This window comes from Meleagris gallopavo, chromosome 3 (genome assembly GCF_905368555.1).
Source record: "Meleagris gallopavo chromosome 3, MGAL_WU_HG_1.1, whole genome shotgun sequence".
NCBI classification, from domain to species: Eukaryota; Metazoa; Chordata; class Aves; order Galliformes; family Phasianidae; genus Meleagris; species Meleagris gallopavo.
In genome coordinates, this window is record NC_139406.1 from 45,113,075 (window position 1) to 45,129,903 (window position 16,829).

General features: G+C 36.1%; 1 protein-coding gene across 1 annotated transcript in view; it reads left to right on the top strand.

The window, feature by feature from the left end:
• The window catches only part of LAMA1 (laminin subunit alpha 1), a 97,564-nt gene that overhangs the window by 43,264 nt on the left and 37,471 nt on the right, over positions 1-16,829 (top strand). The window contains exons 15-30 of the mRNA XM_085220807.1: positions 448-559; positions 1,454-1,564; positions 2,325-2,452; positions 3,012-3,098; positions 3,452-3,663; positions 4,182-4,288; positions 5,719-5,899; positions 6,821-6,957; positions 8,904-9,140; positions 11,087-11,230; positions 11,597-11,776; positions 12,394-12,579; positions 13,269-13,396; positions 14,480-14,600; positions 14,729-14,866; positions 16,518-16,639. Coding sequence (XP_085076933.1) covers positions 448-559; positions 1,454-1,564; positions 2,325-2,452; positions 3,012-3,098; positions 3,452-3,663; positions 4,182-4,288; positions 5,719-5,899; positions 6,821-6,957; positions 8,904-9,140; positions 11,087-11,230; positions 11,597-11,776; positions 12,394-12,579; positions 13,269-13,396; positions 14,480-14,600; positions 14,729-14,866; positions 16,518-16,639 — 2,331 coding nt within the window. The remainder of the gene's footprint in view (positions 1-447; positions 560-1,453; positions 1,565-2,324; positions 2,453-3,011; positions 3,099-3,451; positions 3,664-4,181; positions 4,289-5,718; positions 5,900-6,820; positions 6,958-8,903; positions 9,141-11,086; positions 11,231-11,596; positions 11,777-12,393; positions 12,580-13,268; positions 13,397-14,479; positions 14,601-14,728; positions 14,867-16,517; positions 16,640-16,829) is intronic.

Here is a 16,829-nt window from a genome sequence, read left to right on the forward strand (position 1 = left end):
CCCCCTGCCACAAGCAGGGACACCAACCTCCCCATTTAATACTAGACCAGGCTGCCCAGGGCCCCATCCAATCTGGCCTTGAACACCTCTAGTAACATGATGTGGTAAAGCTATCTTACCTCAGGACTGCAGTAGAAATCTGCCCCACCCATGCACTTCTATAATGAGGGGGAGTTTTTGATTAAACCTCATTTCAGGAGAAGGCACCAAGTCAAATGGGAATTAGAATAAGGATAACAGGATGGGGATATAACTGCTTCCAGCTGAGAACTGCAAATGCAGTGATAACACTACCGTCATAGTCTTTCGAGATTTTTGACCATTCCTCAGCTGTTGCTGCCAGGGAGCAACATACTCAGTGGTAACGTACTCAGTAGTACCAACTAAACTGTTTAAAATGAAATTTTGGGGAAAAAAATAATGTGACGTCTTCATGCTTGATCCTAGACTGGACTCAGTGACCCTGGACAATGCAAGTGCAAATGTAATAGATCTTTCTTCATCACCAGATGTGGAATTCTGTGAATGTCCTCAAGGTTACACAGGAATATCATGCGAGGTAACTGTTTTGTGTGTGCAAACTGATCTTTTTTCTGAAAGGATCTAGGTTTTAAAGGCAAGTGTCTTTTAATTACACTGCCATTAAAGTGTATATTCTGTGGTGAAATGCTGTGTACTGTACACAATACCGTAGATATTTTCTTTTCGATACACTGAATGGGATTTTAAGCTTATTTCTTGAATTCCATTTGCTGTCACTAAAAGATGATAATACATGTTGCAGAATTAGTGTTGCAGGGGGAGTAGCTGTAAAAGCTCTGTGAAGCTGTTTCAGGCTTACCTGACTCACAGATAGCTCTTTTCCTAGATCTGAATTGCTCACTGCATTTCTGTTTTATGTAGTTAATTTTATGGAGGCAATAAGAATCTTAGCAGGGAGGAATGCTTGTCTTCGGAAGATATCACAAGGGTCAAATGTGTAAGGTTAGGTGGCATTTTATGTATCTGTGAATAGAAGATTGTGGAGGCAGAGCACCACCTGCAGAACAGCAGGAATTATTTCAACAAATAATTTCATTATGAAGCTGTGTGCCGTAGCATCATTAATGATTCTGCAGATGAGATAGACCATCTGTTTTTTATTGTCCTATTATAAAGAAATTCATATATTCATCTGCAGAAAACTGAATCTATGCGTCTCCAGGGTACAAAGGGCTGAATCAAAGTTTTATGGTGCTAATTCTTATTCCCTTCATCCAGTTCAAGTTTAAAAAAAAAAAACAAACAAAAAACAGAAAAGAGTTGCAGTGACATCAACAGAGTTGAAAGAGCATTCAGTTTACCACAGTGTGAACAAGTCAGTGGGTGGTCGGAAGTGGTCTCTTTGAAAATGATTTGAGGCATACATTTAACACACATAATGCTACTGCTTTTTCTCCTCATTTCTTTTCAGTCCTGTCTCCCTGGGTACTACCGAGTGGATGGAATACTCTTTGGTGGTATTTGTCAACCCTGCAAATGCAATGGGCATGCAACTGAATGTGATACTCAAGGTGTTTGCTTTGTAAGTTGTCCCCCGATGTGTTGTGTCTTAAGCATCTGTTAAGAAATTAGGAGAGCATTTTGTCTGTCGGAGTCAAGTCTATGGTGTATGTAAATTTCAAGCTATGGGTACAAATTGTGTATTATGCTTTCTTTCATTGTTTACTTACACTGCATGTGTTCAGGTGACTCCAGTAAATTCTTCTCCATTAAAGATTTTCTTTCATTTTATCATTTCAAGTGTGGAATAATTAGAGCTAAAGAAAAAATATCAATGTATACTCACTGATAAGAATCTTAACTTTGCTTGCTTAAGTTGGCAGTAAAACTTGAATAAAATTAAGCAGAGTGAATGCAGGTATATATATCTTCCGTGACTGACATCAGTGCAAGTTACATGCTCACTCCCTTCTGAAGGTTTAGCTTTCAGATCTCTCATGAAATGTAAAGATCTCTGAAAGGCAATGACTAAACACCAGCAAGAAATATATATCTACCAAATTTGTTGCTGTCCAAGTTTGCAATATGCCAAATAAGATTAAATTCATGTTTAGGTAGTATTTTGTAAGGTAAAGTTACATTTTAAAATTTAGGAAAGAAAAAGTTAGGAATCGTTGTAACTCGGTTAAAAAAAAACACAACAAAACAACTTATTTTCAAAGTTGTTCATGGTTCTTTCCTTGTATCTTAATGCTGTATTGCATGCAGATTCCTGCAGAGATCCCTCAGGGGAGTGAAAAACCTTCAAAAGTAAATATGAATTTTTTTGCCATGTCTCACAGGCTTGTCAGCACAACACGACAGGACCTTTTTGTGATCAGTGCTTACCTGGCTTTTATGGAAGTCCATCCCAAGGAACTCCTGAGGACTGCCAGCCCTGTGCCTGTCCTCTGAGCTCTGCTGCAAACAAGTAAGCTGCATGTTTCAGATTTTCTGTTGCATCTTTAGCAAAATCAGAAAGTAAGATAAAGGAAAATGTTGTGAAATCTAAAGGAGAAGGAGAGGGAACTATCTTTCTCACTTCATTTGAGTCTGTGATATAGAGACATTGTTTTGCCAGGTTGTCAAATGTAGACTAAGACAGGCTGAGTGAGCTCACGTAGTTTGTATACAAAGTACAAAAAGAAATACTTAGACCCGTCCTTGAACTTGGAACAAAGTCACTGTTATCTTTCATGTTCAGAAAATAACAGAAGGACAGAACTGTTACGCCTGAAACAGCGGAGCTTGGTATGCATACTTGTCAAATTTGCTAGAATCTTCCTTTAAAATATAAAACTCAACAAGAATTTTTGAAAATGATAATTCTGTTTTGACATATTGTGATGTTTAAAACATTGGTGTTAATCTAGATACATGTGCGATTATGTGGTTTTATAGATATGTACATAGATTTGAAGAGTCTTGATATATTGAATTGCAACTATCTTGTGTTTCTGAATATTAATTTCTACAAATACCATTGATAGTTTCAGTCCTACTTGCCAGCTGAGTGAAGGAGAGGGAATTGTCTGTGATAAATGTCTTCCAGGCTATACTGGCTCCCGGTGTGAAAGGTATGTATGTTAACTTTGGGTAAGGAATCTGTGGGTAAGGCATCTGTGTGATTGTCATCATCCCATCTACTTTGAATTGTTTACATCACACATACAAAAGATTCCTAATAAATTTTTCCTCACTTTGTCCTTGCTTGTAATACACTGATTCTTTAGAGCAAATTTAATAGGAAATACTCTTTTGAGTGAGGAGAGTGTTTGACATGACTGCGTTTCTGCTGCATTCAAGGTTCAAGCTGATCAGGGTGTTAGGCAGTTTAGACAAACGTTTTGAAAGTTTGGACTAGATGATCTTTTGAGGTCCCTTCCAACCTGGGCTATTCTGTGACAAAGTTTTTTAATCTCTTGTGCAGGTGTGCAAATGGTTACTATGGAAATCCATTGGTGCCTGGACAGTCGTGTGTTCCTTGTGAATGCAATGGCAATGTAAACCCTCAAGAAGATGGTTATTGTGATACCGTCACAGGCCAATGCTTGAAATGTGTGGGGAACACAGCAGGTCTTCACTGTGAAAAGTGTGCTGATGGGTACTATGGGGATGCAGTGACTGAGAAAAGTTGCCGTGGTAAGCTGTTATTATTACTCTGAGAATGTAAAGAACAGAAAAGTGTGGTCTGTATATAGCAGAACGGATAGGAAGATGCATGTATTTTCCAAAAGAGTTAACCTTCAAGTTGTGAGTTGACAAGTACAGATTGAAAACTATGAGTTTTGGGTTTTGTTTAGCCTGAGGATGGAATATATTGTGCTAGGGTCTGACAATTCATATTTCTGAAACTTTCTGGCTTGCTTAATGCTCCCTCTCCAGTGACTTGCTGTATACATTTTCTGCTTCTGAATTTTACATGTGAGGACAGGAAAAACGAACTTCCCAAATGTATCTCCTCACAGAGTTCATTGCTGTGTTTTTGTTTATTTGCTTAGCCTAGACGTGTAGTACAAATTTTGCTGTAGTATATTAGCATCTGTAGGATATAGATGAACAAATGAAACACAATTATGAAACAAATTTGGAATACTGCATAATAACAAATGCATATATAAAAACATTAATAATTTTTTATTTTTTTTTCTAAACATAAGCCTGTGAGTGCCATGTGAATGGTTCCCTTTCCAGTGTCTGTCATCACAAGACAGGTGTCTGTGACTGCAAGTCAGATGTAATTGGACAAAAATGTGACAAGTGCTTGGTAAGCAGATGTTTACCTGTTTCCAATACCTGTGGTTTTTTCATATCTAGGTCTGCCTGTTTATCTGCATATACCATCATCAATGTGAGGAGACACAAAAGGAATTTTTTGGTTGCTTGAAAGCTTGATATATAAGTTCACTTAACATTCTTCAGAATTTTCTGGAAATTTGAACTCATGCTTGCTGTGTAGGAAACCAGATGTTTTTGATCAGTTTGTTCAATACTTTAACTTAAGGCCTTGGCCTTAAAATTGTTGATCGACAGCAAAACAGTTGATGATTTTCAGTACTACAAAATGCAGTGTAACTTGGAATCCAAGAAGAAAAACTTGTGTGATCTGAGATGGACGGAGGAGGTGAAAGTCCCTAGTGTACTACTAGACTATAGGAGGCCTCCGCCCCCTATGTGATGCAGCTTCAGAAAGGGCAGATATGATTTAGAGCATGTCAGTGAGTTATTTCTATCAGAGATAGACAGTCCTACTATACCAGTGAGGTCCTATCTAGATTGCTGTGTAATATTCTGATCATCCCTGTCCAAGAAGGATGAACTCAGACTAGAGCAGATACAGAAAACAGCAGCAAATAAGTTCAGAGAAGTGTGAACCTGTTGGTGGAGAGGAGACCAAAGGTTTGTCTAGACTGGCTTTTGTAGTTGCAAATTGCTCTGCCTGTGCTCTTTGCAGTTGTGAAGCTGTAACTCAGCCCCCTTCTGAATCGGGCTGTTCAGGCTAGTGTTGCGCTGTCTGACAGTGTGCAGTCGTTTGCTGATTGCAAAAAACCAAACTGACACTGACTGCCGCTAACAGACCTGAAGGCATCTTAATGCTGTGCTTCTGCAAATGAACTCTGGGAATATCTGAAAAATGTAATTAGTGATAATAAATATATCATGGCTGAGCACCAAGAAAGAGATTCAGCTAAAAGACAGGCTTGTTACAAGAACAAATAGGTATTCACTGGTGAGACAAAACAACAATTTCTAGTCTTTGCTGAGTATGGAACTGACTCAGAGACCAGAGCAGAAATTCTGTGCCCAGTTACTGCCCCTGTGCCAGCTGAGCTGAATGCTTTTCAATTTACATGCACCATAGGTCACTGACATGCTCTGTTCTGCTCTTTAATTCACAGAAATCTTTGCTTGGTCAGCACTGCTTACCCTTACCCTCATGAAAGTCTTTAATTAAAAATAATGTCAGAGTTTAAAACGAGTCTCACTAATGAGATTAGAGGACCACGAGACCATTTCAGTATTCATTTCTTCATCTAAATGCGTACTTGCATGCAGCTGGGAACAGCAAAGAGATGAGGCCAGGTAGTCCTCCCATAGCAGTCTCACAGAGCTGATCAATATTCATGCAGGTCAGATGGCCAGGAAAGTAACTGAGAGACTTGGTGTACTCTAACGTATCTTCTTCTTGTTCAACAGAATGGCTTTTATGGCTTGCTTACTGGACTTGGCTGTATTCCCTGCAACTGCAGTCAATTTGGCTCCATCTCTGAGGACTGCAATCATCAGGGGCAGTGCCACTGCTTACCAGGAGTGGCTGGAGAAAAGTGTGATCGCTGTGCTCATGGCTTTCACTCTTTGCAGAATGGTGGCTGTACACGTAAGCTCTAATCCATGATTCTTTCAGGGGTTGCGTGAAATTTCTTTCAGCAGTGTATTGCATTTTTTACTCCAGCAGTGTTCAGTGGGTTTGATAAATATTCCAAGAAGTCTGGAGAATGGTTTCCTGATCATTTCCTTTGATTAAGCTTGGGAACAAAAGTTAAAAACTACTACTATTGCAAACTTCTGCCATATTTTTTTTCTGTTTAATTCTTCAAAGTATGATTTCCTCCTTGATAAAATAGGCCATTGATTGTATTTTCCCATTAGAGGAAAATTTTAATCCTAACTGGGAAGATGACATCTTCAGATTTATCGTGTTCATAAGATACTCTTTCCAACATAGTATAGTATAGTTAAAGGAATACCTACCTCCATTGTCTCCAATCTCATAGAGACACTTTTTCACAGTGTAGTAATGTGAAATCTTCAGTGGGATGATACACCGTGTCTGTACTAGGAATCAAAGACCCCTTAGGTATCTTTTACCATTTTAGACTTAAAAAATTTGTAAATTTTATTAAAGCAATTAAAGTGTTTCTGAATTTCCACTTTCTAGCAAGAATAGTATTGCATCTTTTAATCATCAAATCCCCGATCAGTTTTGCACCCTTTGTAATAGTGTTTTCCCCTATAGATTTACTTTTCTCCATGATAGTTCTGTTTGGCTTTGTTGATTCCCCTGTGTAAATGTAGCCTTGCTTTTTAAATCACCAAACAGCTACATCAAACAGGAATAATGGATTTTCAATTAAAAAAATAAGATTGCCACTCTGTCTTTAATTTAGTTCTCAGTTAGGGACAAGGAGTACAAGGAGTGCCTTACTGTATCATTAAGAAAAGTAAGATTATCAACAGTCATGGAATTCATTCCATTTAGGAAAAGAAAGTTAATCATTTGGTCCCATTTCTTTTACAGCCTGTGACTGTGCTCATACTCAGAACAACTGTAATGCAGATTCTGGTAAATGCATTTGTCCCCCTCATACTTGGGGACCAAAATGTGAACTCTGTGAAGAAAATCACTGGGGACTCTCTCCTAAGCTTGGCTGCAAGGTATGGTAGGCTGTTTGAAAGGCCAAGACAGTTCAAAGCAGTTTGCCATTTACTAGAGCCATGTATAACTGTGCTAGAACTGGACTCTTGAGGACCTCAGTTGCTATTTTATGTTTCAAAGTGTTAGTGCTGGTGTTTATTGAAGAACTTTCTAAGATTGCTGTCTTTGAAAATAATGGTCCAGAGTGTCTGGGTAGGTTCATAGATCATCTAAGGAATTTCAGTGTGCATTTTGACTATCAGTTGCTTAAGCAAAGAACATAGCTTCTGTGTTGACTAATGATTCATATTATGGCTTTAAAAAAAATGAAATATAGAAATTATTAAACACTTTAAAAAAGTATAAGTGATGTAAGGTAGTTAGTTTATATTTCCTGAATGCAGGTTAGCATTTATTTTTAAGCACTAAAATGCAACTTTACTTCAGATCCGAGGGGTATCAACCATTTACACAATTAGGTTTTCCCAGTACATTCCTATCAGATATGGCATTGAACCAATCTTTATTTTATAAATGCTAAGACTTTAAAAAGCCTCAGAATTACTTGAGCATAATGGGCAATTTAATGGAGAAACCACAAGTTTAATCAACTTGACAAGATCAGTCATTATATGTGATAAATACCTGACAAGTACAAGCATCAGCCAAGATCTTTTATTATTTTGTCATTAATTTTTTAGAGTAAGGATGATAAAATAGCTCTTTAGTATAGACTTAGGAGTTAGCAATCTCTACGATTTATAGCAACTTTCTTTAAATCTCTGCATTTTCAAGCTGCTCTCATTCTTTTTGTGAATGTTCTGTAAATACAGTGTGCTGGTTCCTGTGCCATTTCACTTGGGCAAGGGTATGGTGGTGGTAGACTATCAACTCATTAAGTTTTCCTTTCCTAGGCTGATCCCACCAGTACTTGCCAATGATCAAGTTGGATTAAGTTGAGTGTTTTCTCAGTACTTGGAATCCATTCCTGGGTACATTAATTGAGCAGAAGAGTAGCTCTGTTTTGCTTACAACCTTTGTCAAGTGAAGTGCTTTGCTCAATTAAGTGCACCTTAGAGTTCTTATTTATCATTGTGATATTGAGATGGAAATATGTGTAAATTAGTTCTGTTGTGATAAAACAAGGTTTAACCTTCAGAACTGCAAACTTTTAGTGGTATTTAGGAGCCAAAGTTGTAAACCTGTTTGGTCATAAAGTGTATTAGACTATGCAGTGTAGTACATAGTACTGAGAGAGTGAGAAGTCTGCTTAATACAAAGGTTGAGCAACAAATGTGTGAAGAATGCCAGAGAATACTTAAATATGCTTGTAGGGGTTGTACACTGAACTGCGTTGTATGCTTAACTTCCTACTTTTGGAAGTGAGATTCAGATTTCAGTGAGATTCTCAGTTCCTGATCAGAAAACAAATGAAGCTGGAGTGAGATGTAGATCCTGTTAATGCTCCTGGATGTCATTAAAGAATGTCAGTATTAAGATTTTTCTTTCCATTCTATAAATATATTCTAGTCTATAAATTACTCTGTCTCTCTCTTGCTTTCTTTCTGTGTGTATATATATAATCCACTATTTACGTAACATTTTTATAATTTATTTCACTCAATAAATACTCTTTTAATTAAGATATTTTTGAGTTGTATCTTCTGAGACTTGTTCCTTTAACTCCTTTGGTTCTAAACTGGTTCTGGGAATCAAGAAAGCTGTTTGTTTTACATTCCACCCTTTAACAAAAATGACATACAATTCTTTTTTTTTAAATACAAGTGAAGCAATCCCATGAATGATGTTCTTCATTTTATATTGTACAGTAATTGTTGACAAACACTGAGTTTTAAATTTTTTAAATATACTGTATTTTAAATTTAATGTACAGTTCCTATTGTAACAAAATTAACAACATTGATTTAAAAGAGTTATTCCTGATTTATTTTTTTTTCTCTGTAAGGCCTGCAACTGTAGTGGCTCTGGTTCAAATAGTCTCCAGTGTGATGTTTTGACGGGTCAGTGCCAATGCAAAGCTGAATTTGGAGGACAAAACTGTTCCAGATGTGCATTAGGCTACAGGGACTACCCGGACTGTGTTGCTTGTGACTGTGACTTAAGTGGAACCAAAGCAGAGATGTGCGATGACACTGAAGGACTTTGTGGTTGTGAAGAAGAAACTGGCATCTGTACCTGCAAGGTATTGAAGTATTCTGACTTTTTTGGGAAATGTTGGAGTTTCTGATAATTTATTTCATAAAAATCGTAACAGCTATAGAGATAGAAGGATCTTAGATTGCATTCCTCCTTTGAGATACTTCTAAGAACTCCTAAAATCACACCAAATGGATTTTCTGTCCCATTGCTAAGTCAGTCTAGTTATGAGTCATTTGGATTAAAAACTGCCAAATGAGTTCAGGCATCAGTCATTATTCTATCAAATCTTTTATGGGAGTTGGCATATTTAATGACTCTAGTCTTTCTCATTGTAGTCCTAAATTCAATTTGATTGCATTTGCTAAATGTAAAATCCATATGCTTATCCTGTGCCAAGTGAATACCTATAACTGCATCCTTTTTACAGTACGTTCAGAATCCTTTTTTTCATGTATTAGTACTGTAGGGTAGAAATGAAAAAGGATTAAGGACACATTTGTCTTGATTTCCCTTTTGCTGTTAGATTTCTGTCTGCCTCACAAAGGGCAAGGATGCCTTTTTGAATAGGACAGTATACCGGCCATGAGACAAAATTTTTGTAAACCTTATTAAATATATGAGAATGGTGCTAGTGACTTCAATTTCAATACATTTCTCTGTGTTGTGAATGCCATCTGATACCATTTTTAATGATACATTTTTTGAGTGTTTTATTTATGCCACCTGCGTTTTGCTTTGCAAATAGAGCAAATAATAATTGGTCATAATTCATGCATTCTTTTGGGGTTGCTATTAAATTTTACTTTTGCAGTACACATAGAAGATTGAAAAAGAACAAAAAGGACCACTGAAGAAAATAAATTCTAATGCAGTGAGCAATGTAGAGAAAATGTTACTACCTTAAGCCATGGAAATTCTATTCCTTCATTGAGTCTAGGAAGTCTCTGCTGCCAGAGTTACGCTTCACATTGTAGGTTGCATAACCATCTTGAGTTTTCTGAAACTATCTATGAGATTAAGAAAATTACTTACAAAAAGGTTGTTTCCTTCTTAATTAAAAAGGTATAAATTCCTTACATGCTGTTTTGACAGATAATTATTTTGTCCTCTGTAGAGATAGTGTATCTATAGCTCCTTCCATTCTAGATGTGAAAACATTTTTGAAAGCTAATTAAATTCTTCAGAACTCCAATGGAAAAGCTATTGTATTCTAATAATGGAAAAAAAAAAAAAAAAAAAGAGGTACAGAGAATTTTTTTTCTGCTCATACACACATGATTTTATTAGGTTTGGGAATGGTATATTAATTCAAATAATACAATCTTCTCTTCTGAAAATCCAACTTAAAATGATAGGAAGAAACCAGTAAATACAAAATAGATAATCTCAACATTTTTTCTTAATCTGATTATGTTACAAAGTCAAATTTGTGTTTACTATATTATAAACAAAAGCAGTACTTAAGAATATTTCAGATATCTTGCTAATACAGAAGCCTGAATGGTCATTCTTTTATTAAAAATAAGAAACATTAAGGACAGAAATTTAATAGTACAATAATTTTTTTAAAGGTGGGACTCCGTTATTGAAAAACATAGTAATAGAAAATTTATTTCAATGCAACAAATATATACTCTCATAGGCCTCTCTCCAGTGCTCTGATTAATAATAGGATCAACACTGACTAATTTTTCTAGTTTTTCTTCAAGCCGGAACTTAACAGTGGAGAATTGAAGTCCCTTGATTTCTATTCATATTGAGCATCTTTGTCTTTAAGGGCCTGTTTTTTAGGTGGAGGTAGGGGAAAGAAGGGTTTTCTGCCTTTAATGGAGAAACATAGTTGCTAATTTTAGTTAGGAATTTGAATACATGAAATTAGTTTAGTGTTCTGTGTTCTTAAAAAAAACATTGTTGTGTAATTGAAATTAAATATACTGCTAGCGAAGTAACATGAGTGTACTGCTGTGCTTTTTTTTCTCTTTCCTCCAGGAAAATGTGTTTGGGCTACAGTGCAGTGAGTGTAAACCTGGAACTTTTGCTCTGTCTGCTAATAACACGCTAGGTTGTACTCCATGTTTCTGTTTTGGGATGTCTACATCTTGTCTGGAAGTAGAAGATCATGTGAGAATTCCCGTAAGTAGAGTGACATAAATGTGTGCATGCAGTTTGGTGTTATGCTCATGATACCACTGTGGTGTACCAAAAGGCTGCATACATTTCATGAGTCAGGTGAACTGCAATAAAGTAGCTGACAGGGACAGTGACTTATAGTAAACCAACAAAAAAAAAGTAAAGTCTTATTTCTGAAAACTTGTGTTTGATTCCATACATTTTGAAAAAAAAATTGAGTTAAAAAATATTCCCCTATTTTTTTGGCATGAGCTTTTGTAACCTTAAAATGGATTGTTGACTATCTAAAGAAAACTATGACTATTAATAGTATATTACATCACAGTAAAATATTTTTGTTAAATGAATCCATTGCTCTTTGTGTTGTAGATAACGCTAACTCCAGACCAGTCTGTTCTGCATGTAGTAGCTCAAAGTAACCTGACTGGAACAGTCGAAGGAGTATTTTCACAATTTCCCGATGTTTTACTGGATGCTGCCATTGTCAGAAAGTACTTAAATACAGAAACATTTTACTGGAGGTTACCAGAGCAGTTTCAGGGAGACCAGGTGGGACCATTAAATAATTAGAATGATGTCTGGATAGTTTCTTTAGTCTATTAATGTCACTCTTTTGTATAATGGTCACTTTATCTTGACAACATTGTTACGTGTTATTTAATTCAAGAAGGTAATAAAATGATATAAATTGATATAATTGTATAAATGAACTTATATAGTTTTGTGCTTGCTATAAATGTTTACATTACCCTTTTCTAATGAGATTTTTCTTGATTCTATAAATGGGTAACACCCATATTTAATTATGGTATTACTTTCCAGAAACTGTATGTGGGAGAAAGGCGTGATATATTCAATTTTAGTTTAGAAACTCAAAAGGGCTTTCAACTTTGACACTAGATTCAGTATGTAGATAATGGAATCTCTACTGCATAGGAATTAAGTGAAAACTGAGTATATACCTTGAGAGGTCCTAAAAGAAGAAACTGCCTGCTTTTTAGAAATAAATGTTTAACCTTGGTGTAAAAACTGCTGAGTTTAAGTCAATTTTCATGTTTTATTGCCAATTCATCAAAGAACTGTCACTTTCCAAATCTTCTGATGACATTATAACTAGTAGCTATAACCTTGGGATAAATAGAAGTAACAATTTTATATCCAAACAGCTCATGGCATACGGAGGCAAACTGAGATATAGTGTTGCTTTTTATGCTTTGGATGGCTTTGGAACCTCAAATTTTGAGCCACAGATTCTAATGAAAGGTGGTCGTACCAGCAAACTGGTCATATATGTGGACAGCCCTTCTCCAGAAAATGGAATAAGAAGTGAGAAAGAAGTGGAAATGAAGGAGGTAAGCTAAAACATTGGTGTTGAAATGGACATGCATTTCTCATGTGAGATGCTTCTCTTGCAGAGAAGCCCCATATATTTAAGAAAATACATTGAGAAATGCGTACCTTATCTCAAATAAACTGGATTACATTGCATCTATTTCATGTAAAAAAAAATTTGGGAAAAATGTGTTGTAGAAGCAGATAAAGTTTAACGTTTCCTCTTTTGGAAGTGCTGAAGGTGTTGCTGTAGGAAGGTTTTCAAAGAGAAACTCAGATTTCAATACAGTGACCTTATTTGGTCCTTAAGGCTCTGCTGCCTGGGACTGAGATGAGAGCTAGTTGTGATAGGAGGCAGGACATAGAAAATGTCTGTGTTCAAACTGCTCACAAAAAGAGTGTTGCGTAATCCTGGTCCTTTGACTGTCTCTGTTCTATAGACCTAGCAAAAAAAAAGAAGGAAGTGCCACAGCTGCTGACCTGTAGAAACTTAGGCATGGAATTTAGGGGCATGGTAGGAAAAGAGAGGAGAAATGATATAAAAACATGTTTTGTTCTAACCTAGTACGAGGTGCTGGATTTTCTGGGGTGAAGAGTATAGACTCAGTCACTGACTGTATTTCCGAAAGGATGTATGGGAAGAAAGAGACCATTAACTTTAAATGAGCTTTAAACATTGATGGTTTTGATGTGTGCTGTGTTCCTCTAGAATTCTTGGAAGTATTTTAATTCTGTGTCTGACCAGCCTGTCTCACGTTCTGACTTCATGTCTGTGCTAAGCAATATTGAATACATCCTTATCAAGGCAGCCTATGGCCAAGGATTACAGCAAAGCAGGTAAAGTAATAAGTGTTTACTTATTTTATTGCATTTACTGCAGTTTAACTTGGAAATATTTCCAGCTGAACTATGCAATAAATATTTAACTCAAATTAGAGAAATCTGCAATTTCCTATTTCTGACTTAAATTCCTCTTTGATAAGAAAACATGTATTGCCTTTAAAAATATCTGCTGCTTATTTTGATAGAAAAGTCCATAAAGAAGCACAAAGCCTTACAGGTTGATACAGTGCTCTTCTTGATGGGCAATATAGCTAGATGTTTTCTATATTATTTCTTTACCAAGTTATTTTTATGGGTAGGGAATTTTTTCTTTGTTTTTCATTTTCCAATAGAAGAATGGAAACATATGATCCTCTGAGTTCTTGTGTCTGTACAAATCTGGTCAGTTCCTGTAGTTTTGTATACTATAGGCCATCGTAGTGAAATATTCCCACCTCAGAAAAATAACATTTTACTACCATCTCGAACAGAACTAGGTTACTAATGAAAGGAAGGAGATATTATATGATCACTGCATCAACTGGTTTAGAAACAACAAGACAAGCAGAGATGCATCCAACAAAAACCCTATATTCTTGCATCTTTACATCAGTAGAGTGGTTCTACCACCAGATATGGGATTATTAGATTCACAGGCTGTAAACTATGTTATTATTAGCTCTTTAAGAACATCCATGGAGCAGAGCTGTTGTATTTCTCTTTAGACCAAAGTGCACACTTTTCCATGGTGGATTTGTCAGTTTTTGTAGACCAATGAGAATCAACATATATTACTTTGAAGAACTGCTGATTTTTTTGTTGTATGTCTAAATCTCATACATTCATAGAAAAAATCTTCAGGTTTTGTTGAGATGTTTCATACTCACTGAGTTATAGAATGGTTTAGATTGGAAAGGACCTTAAGGATCACCTAATTCCAATCTCCCTGCCATGCGCATTGATATCTTCCATGTGGAAAAGAGGATCATGGGAGAGTATATGGTAGCTCTTACCTTGAAACATAAAAATATTTGTATCTTAGTTTTGGTGCTAGGCCTTCTCTAGATCTTCATGCTGTCTTCTACATTTATCTTACAGAATTGCAAATATCTCAATGGAAATTGCAGTGAAGTTTGAAGAGATGCATCTAGGCAGATCTAGAGCTCATCTTATAGAGCAATGTAGATGTCCTGCTGGCTATGCTGGATTCTCCTGCCAGGTACTAAATCCTTGAATCCTTTCTGTGCCAGATAATAATGAAGTTACACAAATGGCTTTCAGAATTGTTCATAACTTTTGACAGCCATAATCTTCCTTTTTTAAAAATTTTATTCTGTTTACGAATAGAGCTGTGCTCCAGGATACTACAGGGAGAAGCCTAAGGAATTCAGTGTAAGAGAGACTCATACTATCATAGCACCTTGTGTGCCATGTCAGTGTAATAATCACAGTGAAACCTGCGATCCTGAAACCGGAAAGTGCTTGGTATGTACAATTTATGCTTTTTTTTGCATTGGTTTCACCTGAACATGCAATGATGGTAATCTATGAAAGGAGTTTTTGGGAACAGTATGTGGCTATACTGCTTGGAAAAAGTATAATTTTCCCTATCTACATCTCTAAATTCACGTACTATTTCCCATAGAGTCTATTCAGTAAAATTATCAAGTTTTTGGTCACTAGCTTCAAAATTGTTAATAATTTTAGATTTAATTATATTTTAAAAAATAACTTGTGTGTATAAGTTCAGTTTATCTACTTTACTGTGTTACTTTTTGATCTTCTATTCCTTGGTCTGGCCAAGGTCTGCTTAATCACACAAAATAGGAGAAGTAAAGGAAGCACTTCAGGCATTCCATGCTACAGACCAGATCGAAGTTAAATTCTTTGTCTCTCTTGAAGAAAATGTGCTCTGAGCTTCTTTAGAGAGGCTCTTTTTGGCATATTGAGACTAAAGTACTCTAAGGTTATGCTTCAGCTGGGTTAACTTTTTCATTTCCATCATTTTGTCCCAAAAATTAAAAAGAGAGGTCACACAGGACTAGCACATAGCCTCTTCTTGTCTAGTGAGTGAGCTCACAACTCTGTCTACAACTATCCAAAAGCTATCCAAAGAAGACATAAGTCCCTTGTCTGGTATGATTCAATGACCAGGTATTCTTTCCTAATGGTTTTTTAGTTGCTTTATTTGTCCAGTGGTGAGTTGATTATTTCGAAGTCAACTTCTGAAGAATTCATTTTTGAAGTCCTTTCATAAGTTTCCTCAGTCTTTCAAGATCTTTGTAAGCCATTCTTTCACCCAAAGTTTGAATCTCATGAATAAGAGCGATGGTTCTCATTACTATGAGGCCAGTCCACACGGGTCTTTCATACTAAAGAATAAGTCATTCATTCTCTCATTCTCTCATTGCAGGAGTAGCAACTCACCCACATGTTAAGTTTACTGCTTAAAGATTTCCATCTGGATTGTGTAGGCAAAAGAAATGATTTTCACCTCTGACTTCTGTTCCCATGCAGTAGAAAGCTGTATTGTTACTACTTATTGTACTCTGCTAACCTGTAAAATCTACACACTCACAAAAATAGGAATCATAGAAAAGAAGAAAAAAAATTAATGGAGAGTATTAGTTTAATTATGTTTGTAATACTGATTTAATGTTTTAATATTAATAGCACTGGCTATTGATGAGTACTCTTTGCAAATTAAATACAGCACCTGTGAATCTTAGCTGTGATTGTTTATTGGTTTATAGCTGCCAAATGCATTTCTTGAAACATTCAAATTTGTCTTTTTGCTATCCTGTTTAATGTTTTCATTAGATATTTTTTAGGACAATTTTTTTGTTTTGTACTGTGATTTCCTGATCTAAATTGGATTTGTGGAAGTAGAAGTATACAAATCTTAATGAAAACTCAGAACAGATATAAAGTCAGTCTGCTCGATGGAATGGAAAATATGCAGGCATTTTGCTTATTTTTGCATAAAACATCCCTCTATCCAGAGAATGCTGACCAATGGGTGGTGACATTTAGATGCGATTGTTAAAGACTTGATGCATTTATGGTCTGGGGAGAAGATAAAATTCTTCTTGTTTGTTGTTGTTTTAAACTGTCTGAATTCCTTTTTGTGTACCAGAACTGCAGAGATAACACAGTTGGTGATTACTGCAGTGCTTGTGCCCCAGGCTACTATGGAAAAGTAATTGGATCTGTCAACGACTGCTCTCTCTGTGCTTGTCCCAGAGCCAACCCTGTTAGGTAACCAAAACTTATTAAATCCAATTTAGCCTTCCAGATGCCTTCTGCTGTATGTCCTACCTTCTATGCCCCATACTCTGTGACAATAGGAGATAGTTATTTTGCATGTCCTTAAATTTTATTTTCTGAAAGCTACTTGTTTTAGCAAATACAACTTAAATTCAGAGTTTACATCTTGTGATAACTTTGT